Source organism: Talaromyces amestolkiae (genome assembly GCF_001896365.1).
Source record: "Talaromyces amestolkiae strain CIB chromosome Unknown scaffold24.1, whole genome shotgun sequence".
Lineage (NCBI taxonomy): Eukaryota > Fungi > Ascomycota > Eurotiomycetes > Eurotiales > Trichocomaceae > Talaromyces > Talaromyces amestolkiae.
In genome coordinates this window covers 212,466-236,900 of record NW_024468060.1, presented here as the reverse complement: position 1 = coordinate 236,900, position 24,435 = coordinate 212,466, and the positions used below count along the sequence as shown (strand labels likewise).

At 45.9% G+C, this 24,435-nt stretch overlaps 6 protein-coding genes across 6 annotated transcripts; 4 read left to right on the top strand and 2 right to left on the bottom strand.

Moving 5' to 3' along the window:
* Positions 1 to 377: 377 nt before the first annotated feature.
* On the bottom strand, positions 378 to 2,174 carry BHQ10_009412 (uncharacterized protein; the record flags this gene model as incomplete). The annotated part of the gene is made up of 2 exons (XM_040882325.1): positions 378 to 1,718; positions 2,106 to 2,174. 2 exons carry the CDS (start codon positions 2,172 to 2,174, stop codon positions 378 to 380), a joined length of 1,410 nt encoding a protein of 469 aa, XP_040737914.1.
* Positions 2,175 to 8,886: 6,712 nt separating this feature from the next.
* Positions 8,887 to 10,317, bottom strand: BHQ10_009411 (uncharacterized protein; the record flags this gene model as incomplete). The annotated part of the gene is made up of 4 exons (XM_040882324.1): positions 8,887 to 8,996; positions 9,059 to 9,128; positions 9,190 to 10,234; positions 10,298 to 10,317. The coding sequence occupies 4 exons, from the start codon at positions 10,315 to 10,317 to the stop codon at positions 8,887 to 8,889; spliced, it is 1,245 nt and encodes a 414-aa protein (XP_040737913.1).
* A 2,548-nt stretch (positions 10,318 to 12,865) lies between these two features.
* BHQ10_009410 (uncharacterized protein) lies at positions 12,866 to 15,552 on the top strand (the record flags this gene model as incomplete). The annotated part of the gene is made up of 4 exons (XM_040882323.1): positions 12,866 to 13,178; positions 13,256 to 13,714; positions 13,782 to 14,967; positions 15,075 to 15,552. The coding sequence occupies 4 exons, from the start codon at positions 12,866 to 12,868 to the stop codon at positions 15,550 to 15,552; spliced, it is 2,436 nt and encodes an 811-aa protein (XP_040737912.1).
* Positions 15,553 to 16,811: 1,259 nt separating this feature from the next.
* BHQ10_009409 (uncharacterized protein) lies at positions 16,812 to 17,354 on the top strand (the record flags this gene model as incomplete). The annotated part of the gene is made up of 1 exon (XM_040882321.1): positions 16,812 to 17,354. The coding sequence occupies one exon, from the start codon at positions 16,812 to 16,814 to the stop codon at positions 17,352 to 17,354; it is 543 nt and encodes a 180-aa protein (XP_040737911.1).
* Positions 17,355 to 20,231: 2,877 nt separating this feature from the next.
* On the top strand, positions 20,232 to 21,680 carry BHQ10_009408 (uncharacterized protein; the record flags this gene model as incomplete). The annotated part of the gene is made up of 3 exons (XM_040882320.1): positions 20,232 to 20,360; positions 20,420 to 21,286; positions 21,342 to 21,680. 3 exons carry the CDS (start codon positions 20,232 to 20,234, stop codon positions 21,678 to 21,680), a joined length of 1,335 nt encoding a protein of 444 aa, XP_040737910.1.
* Positions 21,681 to 22,396: 716 nt separating this feature from the next.
* BHQ10_009407 (uncharacterized protein) lies at positions 22,397 to 24,024 on the top strand (the record flags this gene model as incomplete). Its single annotated transcript, XM_040882319.1, has 2 exons — positions 22,397 to 22,486; positions 22,555 to 24,024. 2 exons carry the CDS (start codon positions 22,397 to 22,399, stop codon positions 24,022 to 24,024), a joined length of 1,560 nt encoding a protein of 519 aa, XP_040737909.1.
* Between the last annotated feature and the right edge of the window lie 411 nt (positions 24,025 to 24,435).

The window sequence follows — 24,435 nt, the reverse complement described above, 5'->3', positions numbered from 1 at the left end:
TTGTTTACCTATGTTAGTAACCCCGGGTAAAGACCAAAACGAAATCTGGATGAGCGGGAGGAGTCAGTGCACTCCAACTGACCAACGATTGAACCGCTTCTACTGTTGGACAATTGATGGCGGAAGATACTTGAGATCCGTACAAAAATTAGAATTCTACTCTCTAGACGCATTCAACGATCCTGACTACCTTGTCTTTAATTTCCATAGTGCCACGCCATGAGGCTTAACACGGATGTATACTCGCTTCCAAGCTAGAACTTAGCATCAAACTTCTTTTTTCATCTAATGCTATGATCGGATTGGTCTGTGTAAATTAATTGCACTGTGCTAATCAAAACCGCCCCCAAACAACCCGGACCCTTGTATTTTATTCGTCACCGTCTAGTCGAAATCGAGAGTAGTCTATTCTCCCACATTCCGTCGCCAATAATACACGAATTGCCTGATTCGTCGGGAGGTAGTTGGGAACGGCGATATCGTATAGAGACCTGAGAGTCTTGGGCGTGGATATCGACACGCATGCTATCTACACGAGCATAGTCTGGAATCTGCTCCCCAGGAGCGATTCCTTTAGACTCGATTTTTGTTATTTCTTCCAGAGCCAGGATTGAACCGGATACCCAGACGTCTTCATGATCCTTAAAGTCCTGCAATAATAGCCTGACTTGACGTCTGACTTGCCAATCGCGGCATTTGAAGCCACAGAAAAGTAAGGGTGGTATGATAACGCCTTTGACCGGAAAGTCTGACAGGACCGAAGAAGATTTTGAAGCCATAAGAAGTGACTTCGCTAGCACGACGACTCGCTGAAAGTGTGAAAGAAAGTGGTCGCATCTCATTTCGGAATGTTCGTTCAAGGCAGGCTGGCCGTTTGTGGATAATTTGATATAGATCACTTCACTCCATAAGGAGAGAACTGAAAGTGTGTCACGATCAGTCTGAGACACATCATCCCCGTGTAACAATACAGAGCGCTTTAATTGCGTCCGCCAAAGTCGAAGCATACCAAGAACTGCAGGCTCCCCACTGCGTAATAATCTGCCTGTAGATTCTAGAGTAAAKCCTTCTCGATCGTTTTGTAACAAGATCCATCCCAGAACGGTTATGAAATGATTGACGACCTTAGGATTAACATCGGATTTCGTTGGGCGCGAGTCTTCAACAACTGGCGAAAGAAGTGATGGGTCATTCTCCTCCACAAAGGTCGTTGGATTCGTACATGTCGATCGGTGTAGTTGTAGTTGAGCAAACGTCCGCATTAGCACTGGACCACTTGAGCTACCGCCAAAATCATCTTTTTGCCATTCCAATAAAAGCCGATACCCCGAGTGGAAATGGTAGTCAGCGATCTTCGGGTCATCCTCGAAAAGAGCGAGATATACCAGGATAGCACAGGTAGTGAGTACTATTTGATTCCGTGCGACACCTGGTGGTTCCTTTTCGAGAACTTTTCGAAGAGATGCAATAGCTTTGTTGCACTGCTTGAGACTCAACAATTGTTGTTCAGTTTCAGTGGCTTGTCGTAGTTGAACACGCTCGAATTGCGTTTGCCTGGCGCTCATGGCAATCACCGCATAGCGCACTGCGGGATGCTCCTCGCTCAATTGGTGGATCAACCCATGCCAGAACTCGTCATGGTAATAAGCGCCACAGAGACGAGCTGTAGCATTATGGAAGAAGTGCAGGTGCCATCGTTCAGGCGGAGTGAGATCAACCTGACCGGGAGAAGTTAAAGAGGGAGAGACAGCCAGCCTTGGTTGGGCTTTCTGGGCTGACGATGTTTTGGGTATTATAGGAACATATTGTCTGACAGGTCGAGTAGTTTTGACTTGCTTATCGGTACTGGCGTAGTATCCTTCACATTCTCGTCCGGAACTGACACACCTGTGACATGAGGGGCGATTCTCATCACATTTTTTGTGCCGGCGTCTACTCTTCGTTAGTGCTACTGATCAGTGGTAATGAGATAGAGGCAGCAGCAACATCGATTGCAATTGCTTCAATAATCGTGTATGAAATAAAGCAGATTTCGAGAAAAAGGGCCTTTTGCGGGGGAGTGTGGAGAGCCAGCCTTACTTGCACGTTAAACAGCCAGTGCGCACCTTCGGGTGACTAGTGCGCACCCTGCGTTCCTTGTTATCGCCATCGTCCTTTTCTTCGAGTATAACCATTGTGGAAGCTTAGGGACGAATGCCAATGCTGGCCAAGTCCAAGTACAAGTTTAATTGCTGTGGTGGACGCGGCGATGTCTTTATAGCCAAGAGGCGCCTTGTGGACAGGCGATGTGATTTCAACATGCATTAGCATGCCTGACATGGTGTTGGCTATTAATTAACATCCCCTGGCTAGCAGCACAGACTGCGCTACAAGATTAGCGTGTTGAGTTTCGAGTGGGCATGTATGTATGTAGTATGTAGAGATGATGAAGTTAAGATGTGGTGCGAGAGAAGAAAGAGGGAAAGCGGGTCCCTCTGAGCAGAAACTCTTTTGGGGAAAGCGCGGCGCGTCGGATGAGGCTTAGCTCTCTTTGCGCTCGCCAGAATTAAGCGTATTGCTCCTGTCTATTTTTAGTCTGTTCCCATCCTTCGGGTTTAATACCACGCACCTTCTGCACGAAGCACTATTATCTAGAGGACATTATACATAGTAAAGTCAGCATCGCCAGGGGGTTTTGGCAAAAATGATGACCCTGCCAACCTCGAAAATGCCATTACGATCCCTGCCAAAAAGCCCAGCCAAGGAACTTGCACGGGATATCGATTCGTTCAGGAATAAAGTGATCCATTTAATTCAGCGCTACAAAGGTCTGTCGGCATCGACAGATCCAGCATAATTATTTTGTCGCTGCTACTTCCGCAATCGCTTGATCGTCCGCCCCATCGGCTCCTTGCGCGCAGAGCTGCGAATGTCTCTTTATCAATCTCGAAGCGCTCCTCACAGAGTGCAGCAACTTGTTCCATCAATAATGGGGGTACAACTACAACATCGTGTTGGTCTCCCACCAGGATATCCTTGGGAAGGATCCAGAGGTCACCGTGAATTACAATTCGGGAGCCCGTACGAATCCATAATTCACAGCAAAGAGGCACATTGCTACTGCAACGATAGCAGCGGCAAAAATGTTGCCGGAGGTCGTCGCATTAGCGGTGTTACTCTTGCCGAGATAATCTGCGAGATAAATTCAGCACAAGAAATCGATGGCGGAGCCGATGATGAGAAGTGAACGGCGACCAAAGCAGGTAAAAGGCGTAGAAGAAGACTAACAAAAGCTCGATTGTACCATACACTGCCGTGAAAAGCAACACTAACTAGGCATCGAATCCGATTGATTTCAAGATACCTGTGGGTGCGTTGTATAAACCACCCGGGCCCGACCTATAGAATAGAGTAAAGAAGAAACCGCTTAGTAGTTGTGATTGAAGAACCTGAAAAGTAATTGTAATAAGATATTTCTTAGTCCTGGAGACCAGGTATCATATGTACTGATATCTTGTTGGTATAGATATTATGGGATGCGCCTACTGCCAGGCAGAAGGTCTCAACTCACGGGGGAATCCACTAAATCTTGATCTAATTGGATGTCGCATGCTTTACCCTGCGATTTCTATACTGAGTTACTTAATCATATTTCGGGCAGTGCGTTCGATACGGTCGTAGCAAAAATAGGCGTCTAGATCTCATCATTGTATAAGATCTGCTACCTTCAATGCAACGCATGGCATGACTTGATTAAATTGAATACTTTGAGAAGCCTGTTACTTGGTACTATTGCACAAAGACATATGAAATAATGGCTTTCTAGTGACTATTCTTTAGAACGCAACAGGTGATCTGATATTTTGCGTGATGGCTCAACAGGCTTTCGTTCAGGAAGAATATCCTTTCAAGAATCGTCACTGAAATGCGTGCTATGACCCGTAGAACTTGCTAGGATTTGCAACCATCAACAAGTTCCACTCCTCGTCAGAAAGCCAGCTTCGTAAACTCTTAAGCCAAGCAAAGTCATCTACTTCAAGGAAGGGCGATATGGACATTGCTTCTTCATGCGTGCGTACTTTCATGTGTGGAGTATGCGGCCTGTGACGGAGAGATTGCATGTAAGTTAACGACCAAACATGGGTCTTGAAAAAGGATAATTCATAAGAATACATACCAGTCACTTCCCCATAAAATTTGTTCTGGGTTTGTTTCAAAAAATGCTCGCACTAATGGTTTTAGATCGCTGTAATCTGGAGCTTGAGTACTAACTCGATATGGTGCACTGATTTTGATGAAGAGATGGCCAGCTCGCATCAGATCTGTGATTGCTTGGAATCCCGGTTGTTGCGTTACGTCAATATCACCTTCACTACCACGATTCTCAGTTGACAGCATACTGGATCCCTTAAGCAATGCAAAGTGATCAGTAACCAACCGGATGCCGGTGGGAGTAATTTCCTGTTCAATGAACGGTTTCAACTCGGTCCAAAATTCCGGGTGTATATGCGTAAATGCCATACTCCAGCGAGGGCAATATTTTTGCAAAAGCTGTGCATGATCACGCAAAGCGGTCTTTTGTCGCTCAATATCATGCATTGCTTGGTATCGATATAGATTGACTCGAATCCCACAAATACCAACAACACGCATACTTTCGGCTTCTTCTGAGGTTATCATGTATGGGTCGATGACTCCGATAGCCTTAGTCTTGCTAGAATCGAGTTCGGGCACAAATGTGCCGAGGGAGGTGCAATCGTCGCCGTATGATAATCCATGTGTTAGCACCGAATGGGTTATCCCAAGCCTCTTCCGAAAAGCAAGATATTCTTCGGTCTTTGCAGCCGGCGGAGTAAGATGTCTGTTTGGGTGATAGGGAAATCTGGCAGCTGCATAGTAAAGATAAGCAATATGGAAAAAGTATGGACATGCGGATCTCTCAAAACATACGATCGAAGATATGGTGGTGAACATCCCAACCACCGTTGGGGAAAAGATTCTCTTTATATTCCATGCCTGTCTAGTGAAGTGTTTTCTCTCAAAACGACTATTGAGAAGTAATTTACTGTGAATGAAATATAATCTTGACGTATTGATCTTTTCTAGCATGTAAAGATCTAGAGACAGTTCGCGTTGTTTCATACCTGCGGGGAAGCTCAAGGGGTGGACCGGAGGAATCCGACCATACACGGACAATTCCATAGACCGGAAATGCACAACTTCACGCCTCCTTCGTATCGAAGTTGTTAAGTAATTGGAGAAGTGATGTCTGAAACCCTAGGTTGTGCGCCTGGATTTAAATAATGGGATAACGACCAAAAGAGTCACGAAATAAGTATCATCACTTGCGTAAATACTCTCTCTATAAATAGTATCCTTTAAAAAACATTTATTTTAATATCTTATTGTATAATCTTGTCTCAGATCCAATCTTCAAGTTCTCTCTCGAATATTGGAGTTAAACATCAGTTAGCCCTAATCATATCCAAGTGAGGTTATGTCCCAAGAAGAAGTCTCGCCGGCGCAGTCAATTTTGGTTGGGTTCGCGGCCGGTGGTGTAGAGAGTCTTATCACATGTAAAACAGCATTGGCAGATTACAGCATACACTTGCCGATAACCCCTCAATTATCTAACACGAAGCAGTATCCTCTGAATGTTTCAAAACTCCTTAGCAATTGTCAACCCCCCCATCAAACAGCGCTACATATTCTCATCAATAACTAGTCACGAACTTGGCATCTCTCATCTTTACTCAGGAAGTATGGCATTTTGCTCATCAAAAGGATGCAAGTCCGCACTTCTGCTGGACCATAGTGTCGACTGAAGGAGTGTAAGGGTTATATCGCGGTGTTCTTCCCGTCACGAACACCAGTTATAACATGTTGTTGAATCAATTGCGGGCCTGAAAGATTCAAATCAGTCATAACAGTAGACCCTCGAAGACAAAACTGTTATTGCGAGTGAATTAGCAGGAGTGATCGCTGTATCCGCGGCTATGCCTTTTGATATACTCAAAATTTAGACTTCAGGTCATCGACCGTCGACAACGCTACACCGGTATTATTAATTGTTTGAGATCCATCCTTTCGAATGAGGGCGCCACAACCTTGTGGCGTGGTACGATTACACATCTGGCTAGACTAAGTGTAAGTTCTCTGATTCATCATGTATGCATCATTTGCCTGAACTTACGAAGCTTAGATCTAAATTTCGGGTGCAATTACTTCACTATCTACGAAACTGTCATCGAGTCGACGTAAGTCTTGTCGCTGACCAAACTGTCAGCTTAGAGAACAATGGGACCTGACATTATCAAAGTTCAGTGGCTTCCTCATTTGCTGTATATTATTTGGTCACCATTAGACATAGAAGAAAAACCATAGCAATAACCGACTATCGCTCTGATCTGCTTCAAACGACAGTGCCAAAAACCCCTTCACAGAGGAATTCTGTCTCTTTTGTTGTCTTTGTTTTCTTTTTTTTTGCTTTAACCTATCTTGATTTAGGTTATCGTAAAGTTTTGACGCTACCCTACAACGGGGATGCTCTAGAGTAGTGATCATCACTTAGAGATGCGATACAGGGACTAGAATCAGAGTAAGCAGAAAACAAGTTTCAACAACAACTTACAACTTACAACTTACAACTTACAACTTACAACAGCAAACAGTCCAACATCACGGAGCACTAAATGACCCTGGTCTCGGCTAGCTGTCCACGATTGGGTAGCATACTTACACCTAGCGTCTGCCAAGATGACCGCCGACCGGGGCCATTTCTGCTGATATTTTTGTCGATTGATTCTCTTCAGTGGACTTACGATGGTTCTGCATTTTCTTGGATGGCAGGTAATCGACTTTTCATGTGGGACTGCGCCAAATAGACTGTTTGGATGTCAAAATTACTGTCGTTTTCGTTGCGATGCCGGGAGTCCCATCCAGCAAGGCTTGTGAGGCCTGCAAAAGGGTAAAGAAGAAGGTGGGTCTTAAGATACGGTGAATGAGACAATTATATCGAGTATCAAGTGATTTTGATGTTGGTTTTTTATGTAGTGCGACTTACTACAGCCGAAGTGTTCGCGGTGTCTACGTCTCAATATTTCCTGCGTGGGTTCTGGAGTGCAAAGGTACCGATTCCAGTCCATGACCGGAGGAGTATCTTGGGCAGAGGCGACCAGAAAACATTGGTCTCAAACTGGGCGTGCAACGAAAATTGTTATGGAATACGAGAATCAAATAGCAACGAACAACGTACCACCCGAGAGATCCCAAAATGATGAGGAGTCTGCCATTACTATAGGACAGCCACTCAATACGTCATTAAGCGGCTCGCCTTGTGCTTTTTCGAGCACGATGGAGCTAGATAGGCGATTGGAACAGCAATTAATGCACCGATGGCTTACAAGAACCTTATGGGGCTTGTATACCATCCCACAGGATGTGGAGTACCTCGGGGAAAGCTTGCCACGAGCTGCGTTAGCAAATGGCTTTCTATTAAAAAGCTTTTTTGCAATCGCGGCGGCCGATCTGGTCTATTCAGGACAAAAAGACTACACGCGACTAGCACTCGAATATCATACGAGCGCAATGAGTGATATGAATCTCTACCTCAGCACAACCGGTCAGAGGAACGTGGAGTTACTGTACATTTTTTCTTTTTTCCTGACGGTCTTCAACTTGATCATTACCCCTCCTTCATCGCCATTCAAGCTACTTTGTACAACTTTCGATATGCTGGTCAGTGCGAATAACTTACTATTGGACAACAAAGGAGATTCTAGACCCCCATGTCACACAGAACTACTCCGAGGACTGGATCTAAGATTCTTCCATCTTCTAGATCTGTCAACTCAAGCCGCTCTTGAGAGACTTACGGCTGTTAGCTACCAAATCAAGATCCGAGCTACAGACGATGATGGAAATGTGACTACGCAACCTTCGGGCGAAAATGAGATATACCAAGCCGCTATTAGGCACATCAAATATAGCTTTAGCGAGAATGCAAGAGGCGTATTTCAAAACTATTGTTGGACAATAGTCTTCGCAGTGAATCAGAAGTTCTTCACGGCTGTGAAACAAGCTGAGCCTATGGCTCTACTGATTGCATTATATTTTGGTGCTCTTATTGATCGAATGGGAAAAAATACCAAAATGACGTGGTGGGTTGGATCCTATGGGAAAAATCTTGTGAAAGAAATCTCCGAGATGTTGCAGCACACACCCATAGCCCAAGTACCAGATGGGGTAGAGGCAATATCCTGGGCAGTGAGAGAGGTTGGCTTGTCTTGAAGCGTGTGGATGGAAATACTATGTCCGGGCAAGATCGAGAAAGTACTCTCCTATTGAATCGACGCATTGTCCTCGGCGCGTAATATTGATGGTTGTCGGGGAAGAGGATCACTTATGATTTGTAGCTGATGTATGCAGTGCAGCCTTGACTAATAAGACAATCGATGGCTTTAGCAGTCTAGAATAAGGAAAATATGACGGTGCTGATAATAACGACGAGTAGTATATTCCATCTGACCCCTAGTTAAATATCAAGTCTGGCTCCTTCCAGGCCGTGCGCGGCACGTGCGTTTACAAGCCCTCAGAGAATTGGTTGACTGACCAGACTACAAGTGAAATGGGCCGATTTTACCCCATGGGGAAATTTAATATGGCATATGATAGCGAAAGGGACTGATCGATATACAGTTGACAGCTATCTGACCTGGGTTGCGAGAGGATTTGTGCAGACTCGCACAGATGCTCGCATGCAGCAAATGCTGATTTTACATCATTGATATGGGGAGACAGCCGTTTCGACCAAGTGCATATAAAGTCTGTCTGAGCAGGGCCACTGAGCTGCATAGTATAAGTGTGTACAACTTTTCAATCCGTTCTTTTCACTCTACTGATTAGTTATTATCCATACTTTTGACGACCATATTTTGTTGTTAGACAGACTTTGAGTCCGCCAGGAATCTGATGTCGAGCGAATAGTCGATAATCCTCGCTAATGTTCTCAAACTCATCTAAACATGGAATCTACGCATCAAAAAATTGTCCAGACCGGATGCATGTCAAACGAACTTACCATCGTACGTAAACATCCATGAAGGATCGTATTTCTCCTCAATCACGAGGTTAAGCAAATGTGGGTAGTACTGTGAAAATCAGGTCAAAACACTATCACATGCTGTGGTATTCTCAAAATAAAGTACATACCTTTGGACCGAAATTTTGCCCGCCTCTTACGGTAATTCCTTTTTCCATAAGCATTCCGATAGGAAAGTCATTGGTGCCACAGAAGAAGTCACCAATCAGTGCAATGTGCCCCCCTTTGCGAGTAGCTTTCAGGACTGCATGAACAGTATCGCCACTGTCAGACTCGGCTTTCATATACCGCATTGCCGCATGCTTTGGCGTGTTGATGCTACGGAACCCGCTGGCTTCTATACCACAATCTAGCCCGTGAGGCTGGATCGACAGAATGTAGTCGGACACATTGGGATGTGCCACCACATCGACCGGGGTCATGCCAAAGCTCTTCGCAATCTGTAATCTAGTTTGGTCTTTGTCGACTGCAAATACTCTACTAGCTCCACGCAACTTTGCAAGGCGCTGGATTGACAAACCCACGGCTCCGCAGCCCCAAACACCTACAATATCGCCTTTCCCAACTTCGGCTAATTCACATCCGTGCCAAGCAGACGTTGTGGCATCTGCCAAACCCAAGAGCTTCTTCGGAGAGATATCATTGGGTGCTTTTATGCAAGTCAAATCTGCGTTTGGTACGCGACAATACTCGGCTTGATCGCCGGAATATCCTCCCATCAGTTCTGAAGATCCGAGGATACCCGAAAGTCGATAGCCGTACTTGTTCTCCATCTCCTTGGACCCGTTGGTGGTATCACATAATGCAAATTGTTGGTTTTCGCAGTACCGGCAATGTCCACAGGCAATGATGGGCAGGATAATAACCCGATCGCCGACCTTGAGACGATTCACGGCGCTCCCAATCTTCTCCACAAAGCCAATAGCCTCATGGCCCACAATCCTGCCTTTCTCCATGGACCTGTCTAGATCGCCTTCATATATGTAGAGGTCCGAGCCGCAAATCGTGGTATGGGTAATTCGAACGATAGCATCGGCTGGTTCGGTGATGGAAGGTTTGGCAACCTCGGCGATTTCGATCTGTCGTCGACCCATCCATAGGGCTGCTTTCATAGTCTCTGTTGGATGAGGCTTATATTGTGGCGTGGAGATGGGCCTTCAAGATGTCTGTGTTAGCTCAGCTGATACCTACTCTGATGTTGGGGCTCGGTGACCATACTCTTGTGTCTCCGCCATCATGTCTGCTTCTGCGTCCAGGGTTTATTATATTGTAGATGAGAATATGGGCTATTCTATAGAGTTCAACCCGCGTCTCAGATATAGAACAATCCTTTATTACCGATTTGGATCCCTCGAACAGTAGAATTGACTAGGTACTCTATTGAAATCGGAGATGAGGGAAAATATGTAATTACGGATAAAAGTTATATACTGGGATTTAAGTTCTCCGATGCTGATATATCGTGGCAAGCGGAACGCGAAGCCGAGATGATTACTTGCTTCCATCATAGTGCATTATTGGTAGATTGCCACGGTGGGCAAAGTATATCTATGTATTCCTGAGCGAGCAAAATGCATATCTCGACTTGGCCAATAAGCGATAACGGTATAGTTTGAGACAATAGCACATATCCAAGCGATTATAAAAATCATGAACAGTCGACTGGTGCTTGATCGTTTCGTTATGTAGTCCCTCGTGCTTGTGTGGATATATGTCGGTACATGCAGTGGGATGAAATAAGTGTCCGCACCCCCCATAACCCTAGTACCCGCACAGGGGTGCGAACACTTATTTCGTGGTACTGTAAATTGAGCCGACCGACATAGGCTTGGGTTTTCAATGGTTACTCAAGTCGTGACCCCTCGACAAACTTCGCTTGACTCAACGTGATACAAATGTACAAACCAATACATGTTTTCAAATGACTCGAAGGATACTAGAAAATTTACCATATCATGTGACGTTCTCATGTTTCAAGTCATAGGACTCACACGCATTCTGTGTAGACTGACTAAGATCATGTAACATACCTAAATTAACGGTCCAATCTTCTTCGCGAGTGGGTGTCCCGGAAAATCCAGCACGCTTAAGTTTGTACCAGTAATACATGATACTTTGCATAACTAAACAGATATTAAAATATTTCACCTGCATGAACTATACATGCTGTGAACAAACGATATCGTTATTTCCCTCTTGTTCTGCTACTGTAGGGTCGAGGCCTTACGTGGCGTGTATTTGCGACTTGGTCGTAGATAATATGGACAAGGTATCACTGTGACTCACATACGAAGAAGAATCCAGCAGCACTTGCATAAGATTGCTGTATGACTACATCATTATTAAGGTTAGATACACATTGTACAGAGTAAGTTGTGATAGGTACCCCAGAATACTACCCCAGACAAGATGGAAGATGCTTGTCGACCTCTCATCTACCGGTAACACAAACCTGCAGAATGCTCGAAACAGGAGCCCATCAAATAAACTTGCAGCGGGGGATCAGCACCTCCAAGACCGAGGCTAAAGCCGATTATTGTTTATCTGACTGGTTGACTGTCCGATGGACACACCAAACTGGGTAAATGCCCACATTGGCTAAGTGAGTGGCTGAAGCTTAGTGACAATGCTAAACAGGCTAAACTTCTGCACCAATCCGCTAATATCATGACTCACCAACCGGTGTGCTCGCTTGTAGATTAACTCGTATGCTAATCCGTTAGTTCGCGGCCCTAATTCTAGAAATGAGTGTTCTACGATAGTCCAAAATTCAAATACTACAGTACCAACTACTAGAGAAGCATGATGCTGATGGTGGCGTTAAATGGTCATTTGCTCCTTCACGCACAGAACCAGGCACTATGGGTCCGTCGCATCATTGGGCATGAATTGACAGTCAGATGCTCTGCGCACAACCGGTATTAATCAGATGATATGCCGAGCTTTTGTTCTCCCTCTTTTTTTCCATCGTTATTTTGCTTGGCGGGGTAGTAGTATGGAAGGAAATGGGGATACAATGCGGAGTCGATGATTTGGCCGGCACTTGGGTAGATGTCTGCAATGTCCCATGGGGCTATTTAGTGTGTGGCTTAATGATCCATCGCACTAAATATTTATCAAGTAGCTCATTCGTGGATTCAAATCACGGCTTTGATATCGCCTTGATTATCGTCGCTCCTGACTGCACACTAGAGCCTTACAGTAGTAACACTAATAGCTAAAAGGTCCTGGCCTTCTCAACCAGGAACCGATCTCTGTCTTCATCACGATGTGACTGTACACGGGGAAAAGGGACTCTTTGGGGCAGATTGATTGGAGACGCGTTTCCACACATGCGTGGTCCGAGGCATTGGTGCTCGTGGCGCCGGTGCCAGCATGCCTGCGCGGAGCATCGAGCCAAGCAGAATGTTTAGCACTAAACTTGATGAAGAACAGTAAGGAGGAAAAAGATTCAAGATGTGTAATTTTCTTACTATGTCGTACCCATCTTGACCTGAATGTAGGTATCATCGAGTAAAAAAGCCGGTTATTTCCCACACAGCTAACACAGTTCACACAACGAGCTACTGATCAACCACGATGTTACCATGGGTTCCACCTCGGGCCTGCTGACTGAAGTAAGAAGAGATTTGAAGGTGAGAGTGACGTGATTACTAGACCCGTGAGCAGTACAAATGAAGTCTTCCCCCCTTCGGAGTTGATTATTTGAGTAGTACACGGTCCGTCTTAGTGAAGTGATTGATTTTGCTTGAACGAGAACTTTGCCGGCGGTAGACTCGGAGCAAAATGCGTTTCCGTTCTTTGATTGCATCTAGCATATTGCTAGCCAGTACAGGCGCAGAGCAATTTCAGATCCCGCAAGTGCAGCGTGCAGTGAGCTCTGCCCTCAGGCAGTTCTCCGACTATGTGCACTATGATGGACCGACTGGAACTGCAGCTGCAGCTGTAGCGTCAGCCACTGCAGAAGCACATGCCCTCAATGCAGCAGCTGTGAGCGATCCATCGTATTGGCTGGCTGATATCGCCCATCAAGGGCATGCACCATATGCACAGAGTGGATACGTTGTGTTTAGAAACGTCAAAGACTATGGTGCTGCTGGTGAGTGGACTTGATAATCTCTCAAAAGCGAGGAAAATGGAAACGGGATCATGTTACTAACAACTGCTTTTTGATAGGTGATGGTGTGACTGATGATACTGCCGCTATCAACAGCGCCATCAGCGGTGGTGGCCGTTTCGGTCCTTCGTCCGGAGAGACATCCTCGACAACTCCAGCTATCGTCTACTTCCCTGCCGGTACTTACATTGTTTCGTCATCAATCATTGATTACTATTTCACTCAATTGATCGGTAACCCCAATTCTCCCGCTGTTCTCAAGGCAACTGCAGGTTTTACAGGTCTCGGTTTGATTGATGGAGATCAATACCAATCTAGCGGTAACCAAGGCTGGACATCGACAAACGTCTTCTATCGTCAAATCCGAAACTTAGTTTTGGATCTTACTGCCATCCCGGCTTCTGGTGGATCGACTGGTATCCATTGGCCTACTGCTCAGGCCACAAGTCTGCAGAATGTGGAAATCAAGCTCAATGCCGATTCCGGTACTCAAGCGCAGGGTATCTTTATTGAAAATGGTAAGAAACAGCTGCCAGTTTGTAAGCAAGTTGCACGTACACAAGACGCTAACACGTTGGTCTCTAGGTTCTGGTGGTTTCCTCACTGATGTGACTATTACTGGTGGTCTCTATGGTCTAAACGTTGGCAATCAGCAATTCACCATGCGAAATGTCGCCATTTCCAATGCTGTAACCGCCATTAGCCAGATCTGGAATTGGGGTTGGACCTACTCGGGTCTTACCATTAGCAGTTGCACAACTGCCTTTGACTTCTCTATTGGTGGATCCTCAGCTATTGCCGCAGGATCTGTGACGATTATTGACAGCACCATTACCAACACCAATACCTTCCTCAAGACTGCATGGACTACCAGCTCCTCTCCTGTTGGCGCAGGTAACCTCATTATTGAGAATGTGGCATTGAACAATGTGCCCACTGCGATCCAAGGTCCCAACGGCGTCTACTTGGCTGGTGGTACCACGACAATTTCCGGGTTTGGTCAAGGACATGAGTACACTCCTACAGGACCTAGTGTCTTGAATGGCGCTTTTAACGCTGCTTCACGTCCCTCTGGGTTGTTGGCAAGTGGTTCATCCAAATATTTCACCAAGAGCAAGCCCCAATATGAGACTTACGGGACAGGCAGCGTGGTAAGCGTGCGCAGCTCAGGTGCAAAGGGTGACGGTTCTACTGATGATACCGCTGCCATTCAATCTGCGCTCAACTCCGCAGCAGCCTCTGGAAGTATCGCATTCTTTGATTATGGTATCTACCGCGTCACCGACACTATATACATTCCTCCTGGATCTCGCGTTGTTGGTGAATCCTATCCCACGATTATGGGAAGTGGCAGCAAGTTCTCCAACATCGAGCTACCTTACCCGGTCGTGCAAGTTGGTAAACCCGGCGATTCTGGCAGCATCGAGGCTTCTGACATAATCGTCAGCACCCAAGGTGGTGCCGCTGGTGCCGTCTTGATCGAGTACAATCTAAACGGAAGCCAAGGATCTGGTCTTTGGGACGTTCACACTCGTATTGGTGGCTTCACTGGCTCTGATTTACAAGTCGCCAACTGCCCGAAAACCGCAGCCGTTAGTGCTGCTTGTGAAGCAGGCTTTACGTCGCTGCACATCACAAGTTCGGCAAAGAACGTTTACCTAGAAAACAACTGGTTTTGGACTGCTGATCACGATATCGACGATGCTTCCAACACTCAAATCTCAATCTACACTGGTCGTGGTGCTCTTATTGAAGGCAGCGATATCATTCTGTAAGTATTCTCAAACCCAGCAGCGGGGCCTTCTAGCGTCAATCTTTTGGTTCTAGATTCCCACCGACCGCGATCGCCTTCTATGGACCAATACTGACAATTATCAGGTATGGAACCGCTGTGGAGCATCATTCGCTCTATCAGTACTCGTTTTCCGGGGCCTCCAATGTGGTGGCTGGATTTATCCAAACCGAAACTCCTTACTATCAACCAAGCCCAGATGCCAAGTCAGGTCCTTATGCGTACAACGCAACCCTGAACGATCCAAACTACAGCACCTGCCTCTCCGGTAATTGTGATGCTCTCGGTCTGTACGTTACCAACAGCAACACGATCTACATCTACGGAGCTGGTCTATACAGCTTTTTCGACGACTACAGCACAACCTGCTCAAACGCCGGTAACGGAGAAGCCTGTCAGAGCGAGATTTTCCGTGTGGCGGGTTCGACAACCGGTCTGAGAGTGTACACTCTCAATACGGTTGGCGTGACTAACATGATTGAAGTGGATGGCACAAGCGAAGCGAAGTACTCTGACAACATCAGTGTCTACCCTGATGGACTCGTCCTGTTTACGTACAACTAGAGCGGGGTGTTTCGAAATTTGAAACCTCGTTGCCTACGGATCACGGACCGCCAAAGTCGCACATGGATATTCGTTGTATATAGCATTGTTCAATTCGTCGTCTATTTTGGAATCAGCTTAGCGGATCTGAGCTGTAGAAAATATATTTTGTTCTTCCATATTTTTTTCCTGCTCTCACAGCGCTTTTAAACGGACCGCCGATATAAGCCTTCCATCAACCCGGATACCGGTGACATATATGGTAGGTGATTGCGCGTCATACCTATTGTGCCACTTTTAGGTCTAGACCAGGGCTTAGATGAGGGGCGTAGAGGGTCCTTATTCACTTTTGGGTGGAGTTCCTGATTTTCATGTGAACTACCACTTCTGTCCAGACGCCGCAATTTTTTCAAAACATCGGGCTTCACTTCTTGCCACGGTTCCGTCACAACACGTGTTGATACCCCAGTTTTCGCGTATTTGGGTGATCAATTAAAGATTGATCCGTCGCTGATCTGCCAATTACGAGCGCCAACAGTGGAGTTTGTAGCACTTATTTTAACCTTATTTGTCGAGCCGGCGCCAGGGCTTTTTTATTATGGGCCTGATGGACCCATGGGTCTAGAGTCTTTTCATTTCTCTATGCTTCCAGAAGCTCTACACTACTTCTCATAGGACAGTCGCAATATTGTTGCGCAGTTTTTCTCGCTCGCTCAATTTTTCTACCCTGGTTCGGTCACTCGGATAAAAAAGTGATTTGCAACCAGTAGCCAAAAACTGGAGTAGGGCTTCCCCGCAGCTAATCAGCGCAGTTTCCACAGACCGGTCGAGAATCGAGCGCCATGGACCATAAGCTACGTTCTAGAGTTGAAGCCCGGGCTTTGACTCAGGCACAGGAACAAGAATAGGAACAGGGAGAGAACAAACAATGGGTTTGCCCTCTCCTGGCTGTGATAGGATGGATGTGCTAGCACAGCTGTCGATCGGCTGATTATCAAAGAGGACGAGAGGGAAAAAATGAAAATTTTCATCCTTCGTCCCGAGAAAACGTCTGTAGTCAAATGGTATAAAATGACCCATGAGTCCTTGATCATGTCTTCTCTCTCTTCTCCTCGTCCACCTCATTCATTTTACATCAATAAAAGCTCTCCTTGAAGGGTGTTCATTCTTTCGTTACATTCGCTGTCTTTTTGACCAACACTCTCTTTAATAGTCACTCCTTCAGACTATCTGCAATTCTTCATTCATTTGATTGCTTTCTTTCCCACAACATATACAAAATGATGTTCACCAAGACCATTGCTGCCATCGCCTCTCTCGGTGCCTTGGCTTCTGCTCTCCCCACTGCCATGGAGCGTCGTGACAACAGCACCGCTGGTGGTGTCGATATCATCAACAACATGGACAAGACCATCTACCTGTGGTCCGTCAGCAATACAGCTGATGCCGAGATGGTCACTCTCACCCCCGGCGGCCAGAGTTACTCCGAGGACTGGCGCCTCAACCCTGACGGTGGCGGTATCTCCATCAAGATCTCCACAACCCCCGACCAGTCCGATGTCTTGCAATACGAGTACACCTTGTCCGACCCCACCATCTTCTGGGATCTCTCCTGCATCAACATGGGTAGCAACTCTACCTTCACCACCGTTGGTTTCGCGGTTACTTCCAATGACTCCGGCAACTGCCCTTCGGCCACTTGCAAGCCTGGCGACTCTGCCTGTGCTGATGCTTATCTCATCCCCACCGACGACCATGCCACTCACGGTTGCCCTGAGACCGTCCGCATGACATTGAACCTCGGCCCTTCTTCAGCCGAGTAAGCTGGTCTTGCTGTATTTTTGTAAAGAAAATTTGGGATTGCTTGTTTATAGATTGCGATTTTTCTGTGGATATTTTTGATTAGCGAACATCTATGTACTTCGGCAATCATATTGTCATGCGTTATTGCGTGGAAATGTGGTGAGGATGTTATGGTGATGCTAGGGAGTTTAGGGCTGATTTCTGATGATACATGATACCATGCCCTGATATCTAACGATGCGTATAGAGGAAAATTTATTAGAATAAGTATAATATTTATTATATTATATTTACAGTCTTTTGTTAGTTTTTTAATTTAAGTTTTAAATACCAGGACCACTGTCATATTCCGATTTCTCTGTACTGCCTGAGATGTTAGCGTTGTATGTTCCTTCGTACATGATGTCAAGACTCAAGCATGCGCCCAAAGCTGTTACATTAAATTCAGTGACCGATATCACATCGGCTGACGCTTCCTTAATTGATTCAATAACCTATTATTCCAATGATGAGTCTTCGAGAACTCCGATCGTGCCTAAAAGTAGTCATTACACGCTTTTGAAAAGACCAGGGAGTGTTTACAGAGAATAGACTTGAGGACCTAAAACTTCTCTCCTTCACACTCCAAAGTCAGCATTAAACCCGTCCGATACCAATTCCAATATGGCCAGTTGAATGTCTGGCGAGGTGAGTGTCGAGAAGGACGTGACATGAAAAGGAGATTAGTACCTGCATCTTTGGATTCTTCACGGTTTTCTACCTAGTGCTACTGAGCTCATTGCTTTTCATTAAATATCCTTCAATGCATTCATTTTTAGGCAACAAGTGGTTGTTGGTGGCTCACAGAACCAGGTAACCAGGGTTCACCGGATGCATAGCAATTGAAGTGGATACAAAGGTTCGATTAAAAGCCTAATAGAATACAATATATATCTATATATCTACATATCATCAAAAGAGGTTGGTAGTTGGTATATCTGGTCAACTGCATATGGTCGAAAAGAGAGCTCGTCATGACAGCTAACAGCGTCAGAGCTAGTATAAATTATGCAAAAATAGCAAGTTGGGACATAGGTACATTAACAATAATCTCGCGTTTTTTTATCCGAAAATTCCCAAAATTCCTCTGCCAGCCCAGTTCCATTATCCTCCTTCGCTCTCATCGCAGCCGTCGATTTCGGGGTCACTGCACGATGGATTCAGAGTTCATATAGCTTCGAAAGACATCCTCCGAGTCTTTTATGGTCGTCAAGTCACCAGAGTGAGGAAAAGAGAGTGAAAAAAATTCCAATATGCCTTTACTCTGTGGCACAGTGCGTAGAATAGCTTCGATAGCGTCCTGGCCCTTCTTTTGGGAGCGACCAGCGATATAGACTTTGCCGCCTTGGCGTAAAGGGTTACAGCAACCTTGAAGCCAATGCCTGAGGTGGCTCCAGTAAAAATAAACACCCTTTCCTTTTGCGAGGAGAGCTTTTCGAGCTGGAAGCCAGGGCGCGAAGGGAAAACCTGGGAGAATTAGGCTCCCATGTTTTCTTCTCGATGATACAAAAAGATATAAGATTGATTGATGAGGATGGTGATAGTGAGACTGGCGATGTTTTCTTCTGGATCCTCACGGGAAAACATCGCTTTTAGCTCCTTTGTTTGACTCTTTGGGTGGTGACTGGGGGGGGACAAACAGTTATCAGAATCCCTGCCTGCATTGGTAGTATTTTACCCGTAAGCTGCTGTATATGCACGTAACTTGATGTCCCTCGGTAAGTGACCGTACAAGTTACGCGCCGATACCCGACAACGGACATATATTATTTTCTTATTTGGCTGGCCCTCTACCTGCAAATGTAGGTAGAGAGCTCGGCCCCGTTCGGGGAGCAACCCAGATACCCTGCATGTGAGGGGGCCGCACAGAATGACAGAAGTTCGTAGGAAATAATCTATTAGACGACATTTTATACGATAAACAGCGAATTCGAAAGGTTTTCAATAGCAGAGAGCGCAGACAGCAATGGTTGAGGCTACATTATGCTATTCCTTCCAGGGTATAGGAGTGAGATGTTCAATTCAACTGTGAATATTCTAGTGTAGTATATGCGAACCACCTTTAAGAAATAGTGGCTGAGTGTGAGTGAACATGAATTACGAGCTCTTGTTTCGGTTAGAATGGCCCTCATGCCAGTGATGGCCATATTTTACGACTACGCTGAAAAAGAACATGGCGTGTGAATCTATTTGACAACACTATTTGGCACTATTTTACCCCTAATTCGAGCTCATTCTTGAATGTTTATCGACACATAGATTGACAGAATTGGAGTCATGGATTTGTATGGGAACCACACATATAAAAGGGACAGGAATCGCATGTAGAAGTGAGAAGAGGACAGACCAATAAAACATCGTTTTCCTGCTCATGCGTTCTTTCAACTTCTTTGCTTCTGGATCAATCAAATCATATGAATGGCTAGCAAATGATAACGATGAGGGATCGGGCGTACCTAATACCAGTAATTTCATTCATGTAACTAATCCCTGCAAGTATTGATTAGGTGATTAATGCAATGTACTGCAGCACACTACACCCAATTTAATATACTCTATAATTATTGGCGCGTTGCTTCCCTTTGTTCTATCTCATATCTCATTGCTACCAACACATGATATTTCTACCAGTTCCTGCCAACTACTAACATCATCGTGTATTCATATTCATTCTGATTGTATTGCAGTAAGATGTTGTTTACCACTGTTTTCAGCCCTCTAACTGTCACCTTTGCGGTATCTTTAATGGTAAGATAGGTTCCTGACCGTTGGTTATGATATGGAGATTAACTGAGAGTTCAAAAATTAGTATACGCTCATTCAGATTATGTACAATCTTTTTTGGCACCCACTTGCTCATGTTCCAGGGCCTCGGAGCTGGTCCGCCACGCGGATCCCCTTTATTTGGGCTCTCCTTCGAGGAACAATTGTTCACGACTTCGATCAGCTTCACCGCCGATATGGCTCCTTGGTTCGAACGGCTCCTGGTGAGATTAGTATTGCTGATGGTCATGGTTGGGTTGATATTTACGCAGCGAATCCACAGTTTCTGAAAGACCCGACCTGGTGGAAAAGTCAACCGGGCCATCCTGATTCCCTGCTAAGTGCCATCCACCCAGATAAACATGCCAATATTCGAAAGGCCTTATCACCAGGTTTTACTACACGCTCCCTTAAGGCGCAGGAGCACCTGGTGCAGAAGTATGTAAACCTTCTAGTGCAACGGCTGCGAGAACGGGTAGTGGAAAACGGGAGCGGAGACCTGTTGGAGATCGATATAGCTCCGTGGTTTCATTACACCACCTTTGATATATTTGGTGAATTAGGCTTTGGAGAATCTTTTGATTGTCTCCAGCACTCTCGCTATCATCCCTGGATTGCTCTCCTCTTCAACAGTGTTAAGGCCGCATCATTCGTTGCAGCAACTCGATTTTACCCATGGCTAGAATTTCTTTCAATGAAATGTATTCCCCAATTGCTAAAAGAAATGCAAAAGGACCATTATAATCAGATTGTGGATAAAGTACGACGACGGCTGAGCTGGGAACTTCAGCAGCCTGATATCATGTCACATCTTATCAACGATAACAGCGAGACACTCTTACCCTTAGGCGAGCTGGACGCGACCTTTATGATTTTTACAACAGCGGGCAGCGAAACCACAGCTACTGTCTTGACCGGAACATTAAACTACTTGGTCCAGAATCCAGCCAAGCTTGCCACTCTTGTAGAAGAAGTGCGCGGAGCATTCAAAAGCGAGCTAGATATCTCCATTGATGCCGTTCGCAATCTACAGTATCTCAACGCCGTGATAAACGAAGGTCTACGGCTATGCCCCCCAGTACCATGGATGCTTCCTCGACTAGTTCCCCAGGGTGGTAGAACTGTGTGCGGAGTGTGGCTACCTGGGGGTGTAAGTTTATTATGGCTAATAGACCAGTTGAAATCATGCTTACATTCATTGGCAGACACGGCTCTCGCTGCAGCCATACAGTTTGTACCGCAACGCTGAGAAATTCCATCTGGCAACCACGTTCATCCCAGAGCGATGGCTGCCTGCCGCCTCCACGGATCCTGACTCCCCTTTCTTCCAGGATGAGCGGGCATCCGTTCAGCCGTTCAGCGCGGGTCCTCGGTCGTGCATGGGCATCCACCTTGCATGGGCGGAGATGCGATTGATTTTGGCTAAATTGCTCCTCGTTTTTGATGTCGAAGCTGTTCAAGGGAAGCGCCTGCGATGGGAGGACCTGAGAACATTTCTATTAGTAGAAAAGAGACCATTGGAAGTCCGCATACGACATGCATAATGCTAGGTAGTTACCTCAAGATCGGTAATTATAGGACACTTTAAACGAAGTGTGCAAGTCCAGATAATCGTACTCTTTCAGGTAACAGACAAGTAAAAACAGGAGCCTACATCTCGAGAATTTCAAATGTATAAAGAATGCCCCCGATCCAGGGTATCTAGGTAGATTGACAGTTCCAAGATTCTAGTAGATATTGATTGGTGATAGCGGAGAATGCGGAGGGAGGTCCGTATTTGTCATCGCATATGATTGTGCCGGGCTTTCAAATTCGCTTAGATATTGTAAACAATTTCCTTAAAAGTAGAATGTCTGGCGTAAGATTTGTAATTACTTTCCGATTGGAAGATCGTACACAGAAATTAGTACGTAAAGGCCAAGACTGGTGCTTCGACGGTTCAAAGCTGTGAATATATAAACATTGAAGGCTTCGCGATGATGTTGCGCAAGAGTCCGCAACGGGTCAACTGGTTGATCCATGACCATATATTCCTCAAACTTCATACATGTACTCTTAGACGCCAGAAGCAAACCTCTGCAATTGCTGGTATATTTTGAATTCCTTGTTAAGAAAAATGTTTCTCTACTTTCCGCAGCGAGCCATATGGGCACTGCTGTCAGTTTCATCAATCGCATCTGCATCGAACCCTCAAGTCAACTTGGGATATGCAACGTATGAAGGTACTTCTCTGTCTAATGGAGTGAATCAATTTCTAGGTATGCGATATGCAACACCACCACTCAAGGAAAACCGGTTTAAACGCGCTGTTGCCCCTTTAAAGGAAACTGGAGTGGTGATGGCCAAGGAGGTATGCACATTGAAATTCCTTTCCCTCAATCAGGTTGAAACTATGGATCCTGACAAAATGATTGATAGCATGGTTCAGTATGCTACGGTGTCGACGAACTTCTTTTTCCCTCGCCGCCGGTTACAATGTCCGAGGACTGTCTATACATAGATGTCTACACGCCTCGATCTACGGAAACCGATTCTTGCGCAACAAGCGAATCGGATGGTCTGCCTGTCATGATATGGATCCAAGGAGGAGCATTTGTCCAACAATACAACCCGAATTATAACGGTACCGGCATTGTCGAAGCGAGCGATGGAAATGTCATCGTCGTTACTTTTAATTACCGTGTTGGTCCCTATGGCTTTCTGGCCAGTGATGAGTTGTTACAAGAAGGAAATCTCAATCTCGGCATCCACGATCAACGTGCAGCTATAAGTTGGGTGCAAGATCATATTGTCCAGTTTGGAGGAGATCCCGACAGAGTGACATTATTTGGCACATCGGTTGGCGGTGGAAGTGTGCTGTTGCAGACTTTGGCATATGGTGGTAACGACACCGAGGCCGATGCAGCTGATAATGCTCGATGGAATGCTGGTATCGCAGCTTCAGTCTACATACCATCGTTCTATACCGTCCAGGAATATCAACTCCAATATTATCAGCTTCTGAATGCAACTAATTGCGCTGACCTTACTTGTCTTCGGTCTCTGGAGTCCGTAGAGATACAAGCAGCGAACATCGGACGACCGCCGTTCCCCGGACAAGTAAACCTTCCATTGTTTCCTTATGGACCCGTCATCGATGACGATCTGTTCACGGATCAGCCACTTTCAATGCTCAAAGCTGGCAATTTCTCCCGACACAAACCGCTCATTATCGGATCGTCCAACACGGAGGGCATAATCTTCGCAACACAAGCAAATACTACTCATGACATCCAATCCTTCATGTCGACGCAGTATCCGGATCTAACTACCAAAGACATATCCGAAGCAATCGGCTTATATTCGTCAGTACCCACGACATTCCCAGGCGTAACGGTACACGAGTCCTCGCTGTATTACCAATTGGCGAGCATGTATGGCGACGTCGGATTCTCGTGTCCAGCGTTTGATTTCGCTACTGCACTGAGTGAAGTCAATGTTCCAATTTATCTGTTTCGGGACCACATTCTCGATCCCGTCGAGGTAGCCACGGGGTATATTGTTCCTCACACGTGGGAAGTCCAGGCTGTTTGGGGACCGGAGTATGCGACCAATTACGTTGCGGCCACGGGGGCTGATAGTTACGGCGCCAAAGGGATAAATCGTCCCACGGTCGATGTGGTGCAAAAGTTCTGGACTGGGTTTGCGACGAGCGTGGGCGAGAAAGGATCTGGAAATCCTAATTCGATGCGGGCCAAAGAATCGTCGGTCTGGCTACCTTTTCGGCGAGATGGCGATAAAAGGCGATTGAGGTTGCAGACCAACGCGACGGAAATGGAAACGATACCGAGTCATGAACTTGACGTGTGTGATTTCTGGAGCCGGATGTCTGCAAGGACGCACATTTAGTCGGCGGTGTGAAGTGAAGCTTTCGTTGAGTCAAGAGCAAACATGCAAACAGAGCAAACAGCGCGTTTGTTGATAGTATGAAGACCCACTACAAGCGATTTAGAGATTAGTAATCACCTAATTAGGCAATAGGAAACGAGTTATGCGGTGTTTGCACTGTTTGTACTGCTCAGCCTCTTCGTTTCTTAAGACTCACACATCGGCCTCCCAGAAAGGAAATGTCGGCCTCTCAGAAAGGAAACGTCGGCCTCCCAAATAGTAACTGGCACAGGTCTGCAATACGAGGTTTGTTTGAATATCGTGTGTGTTGGCACAATATGATCAGTTACCCCGACATGACTCACTCGTGCACTACCTGTTTGGTGGTTAATCGGGCCTGAGGCATGTCTATAAGTACAGGAGGCACCTTCC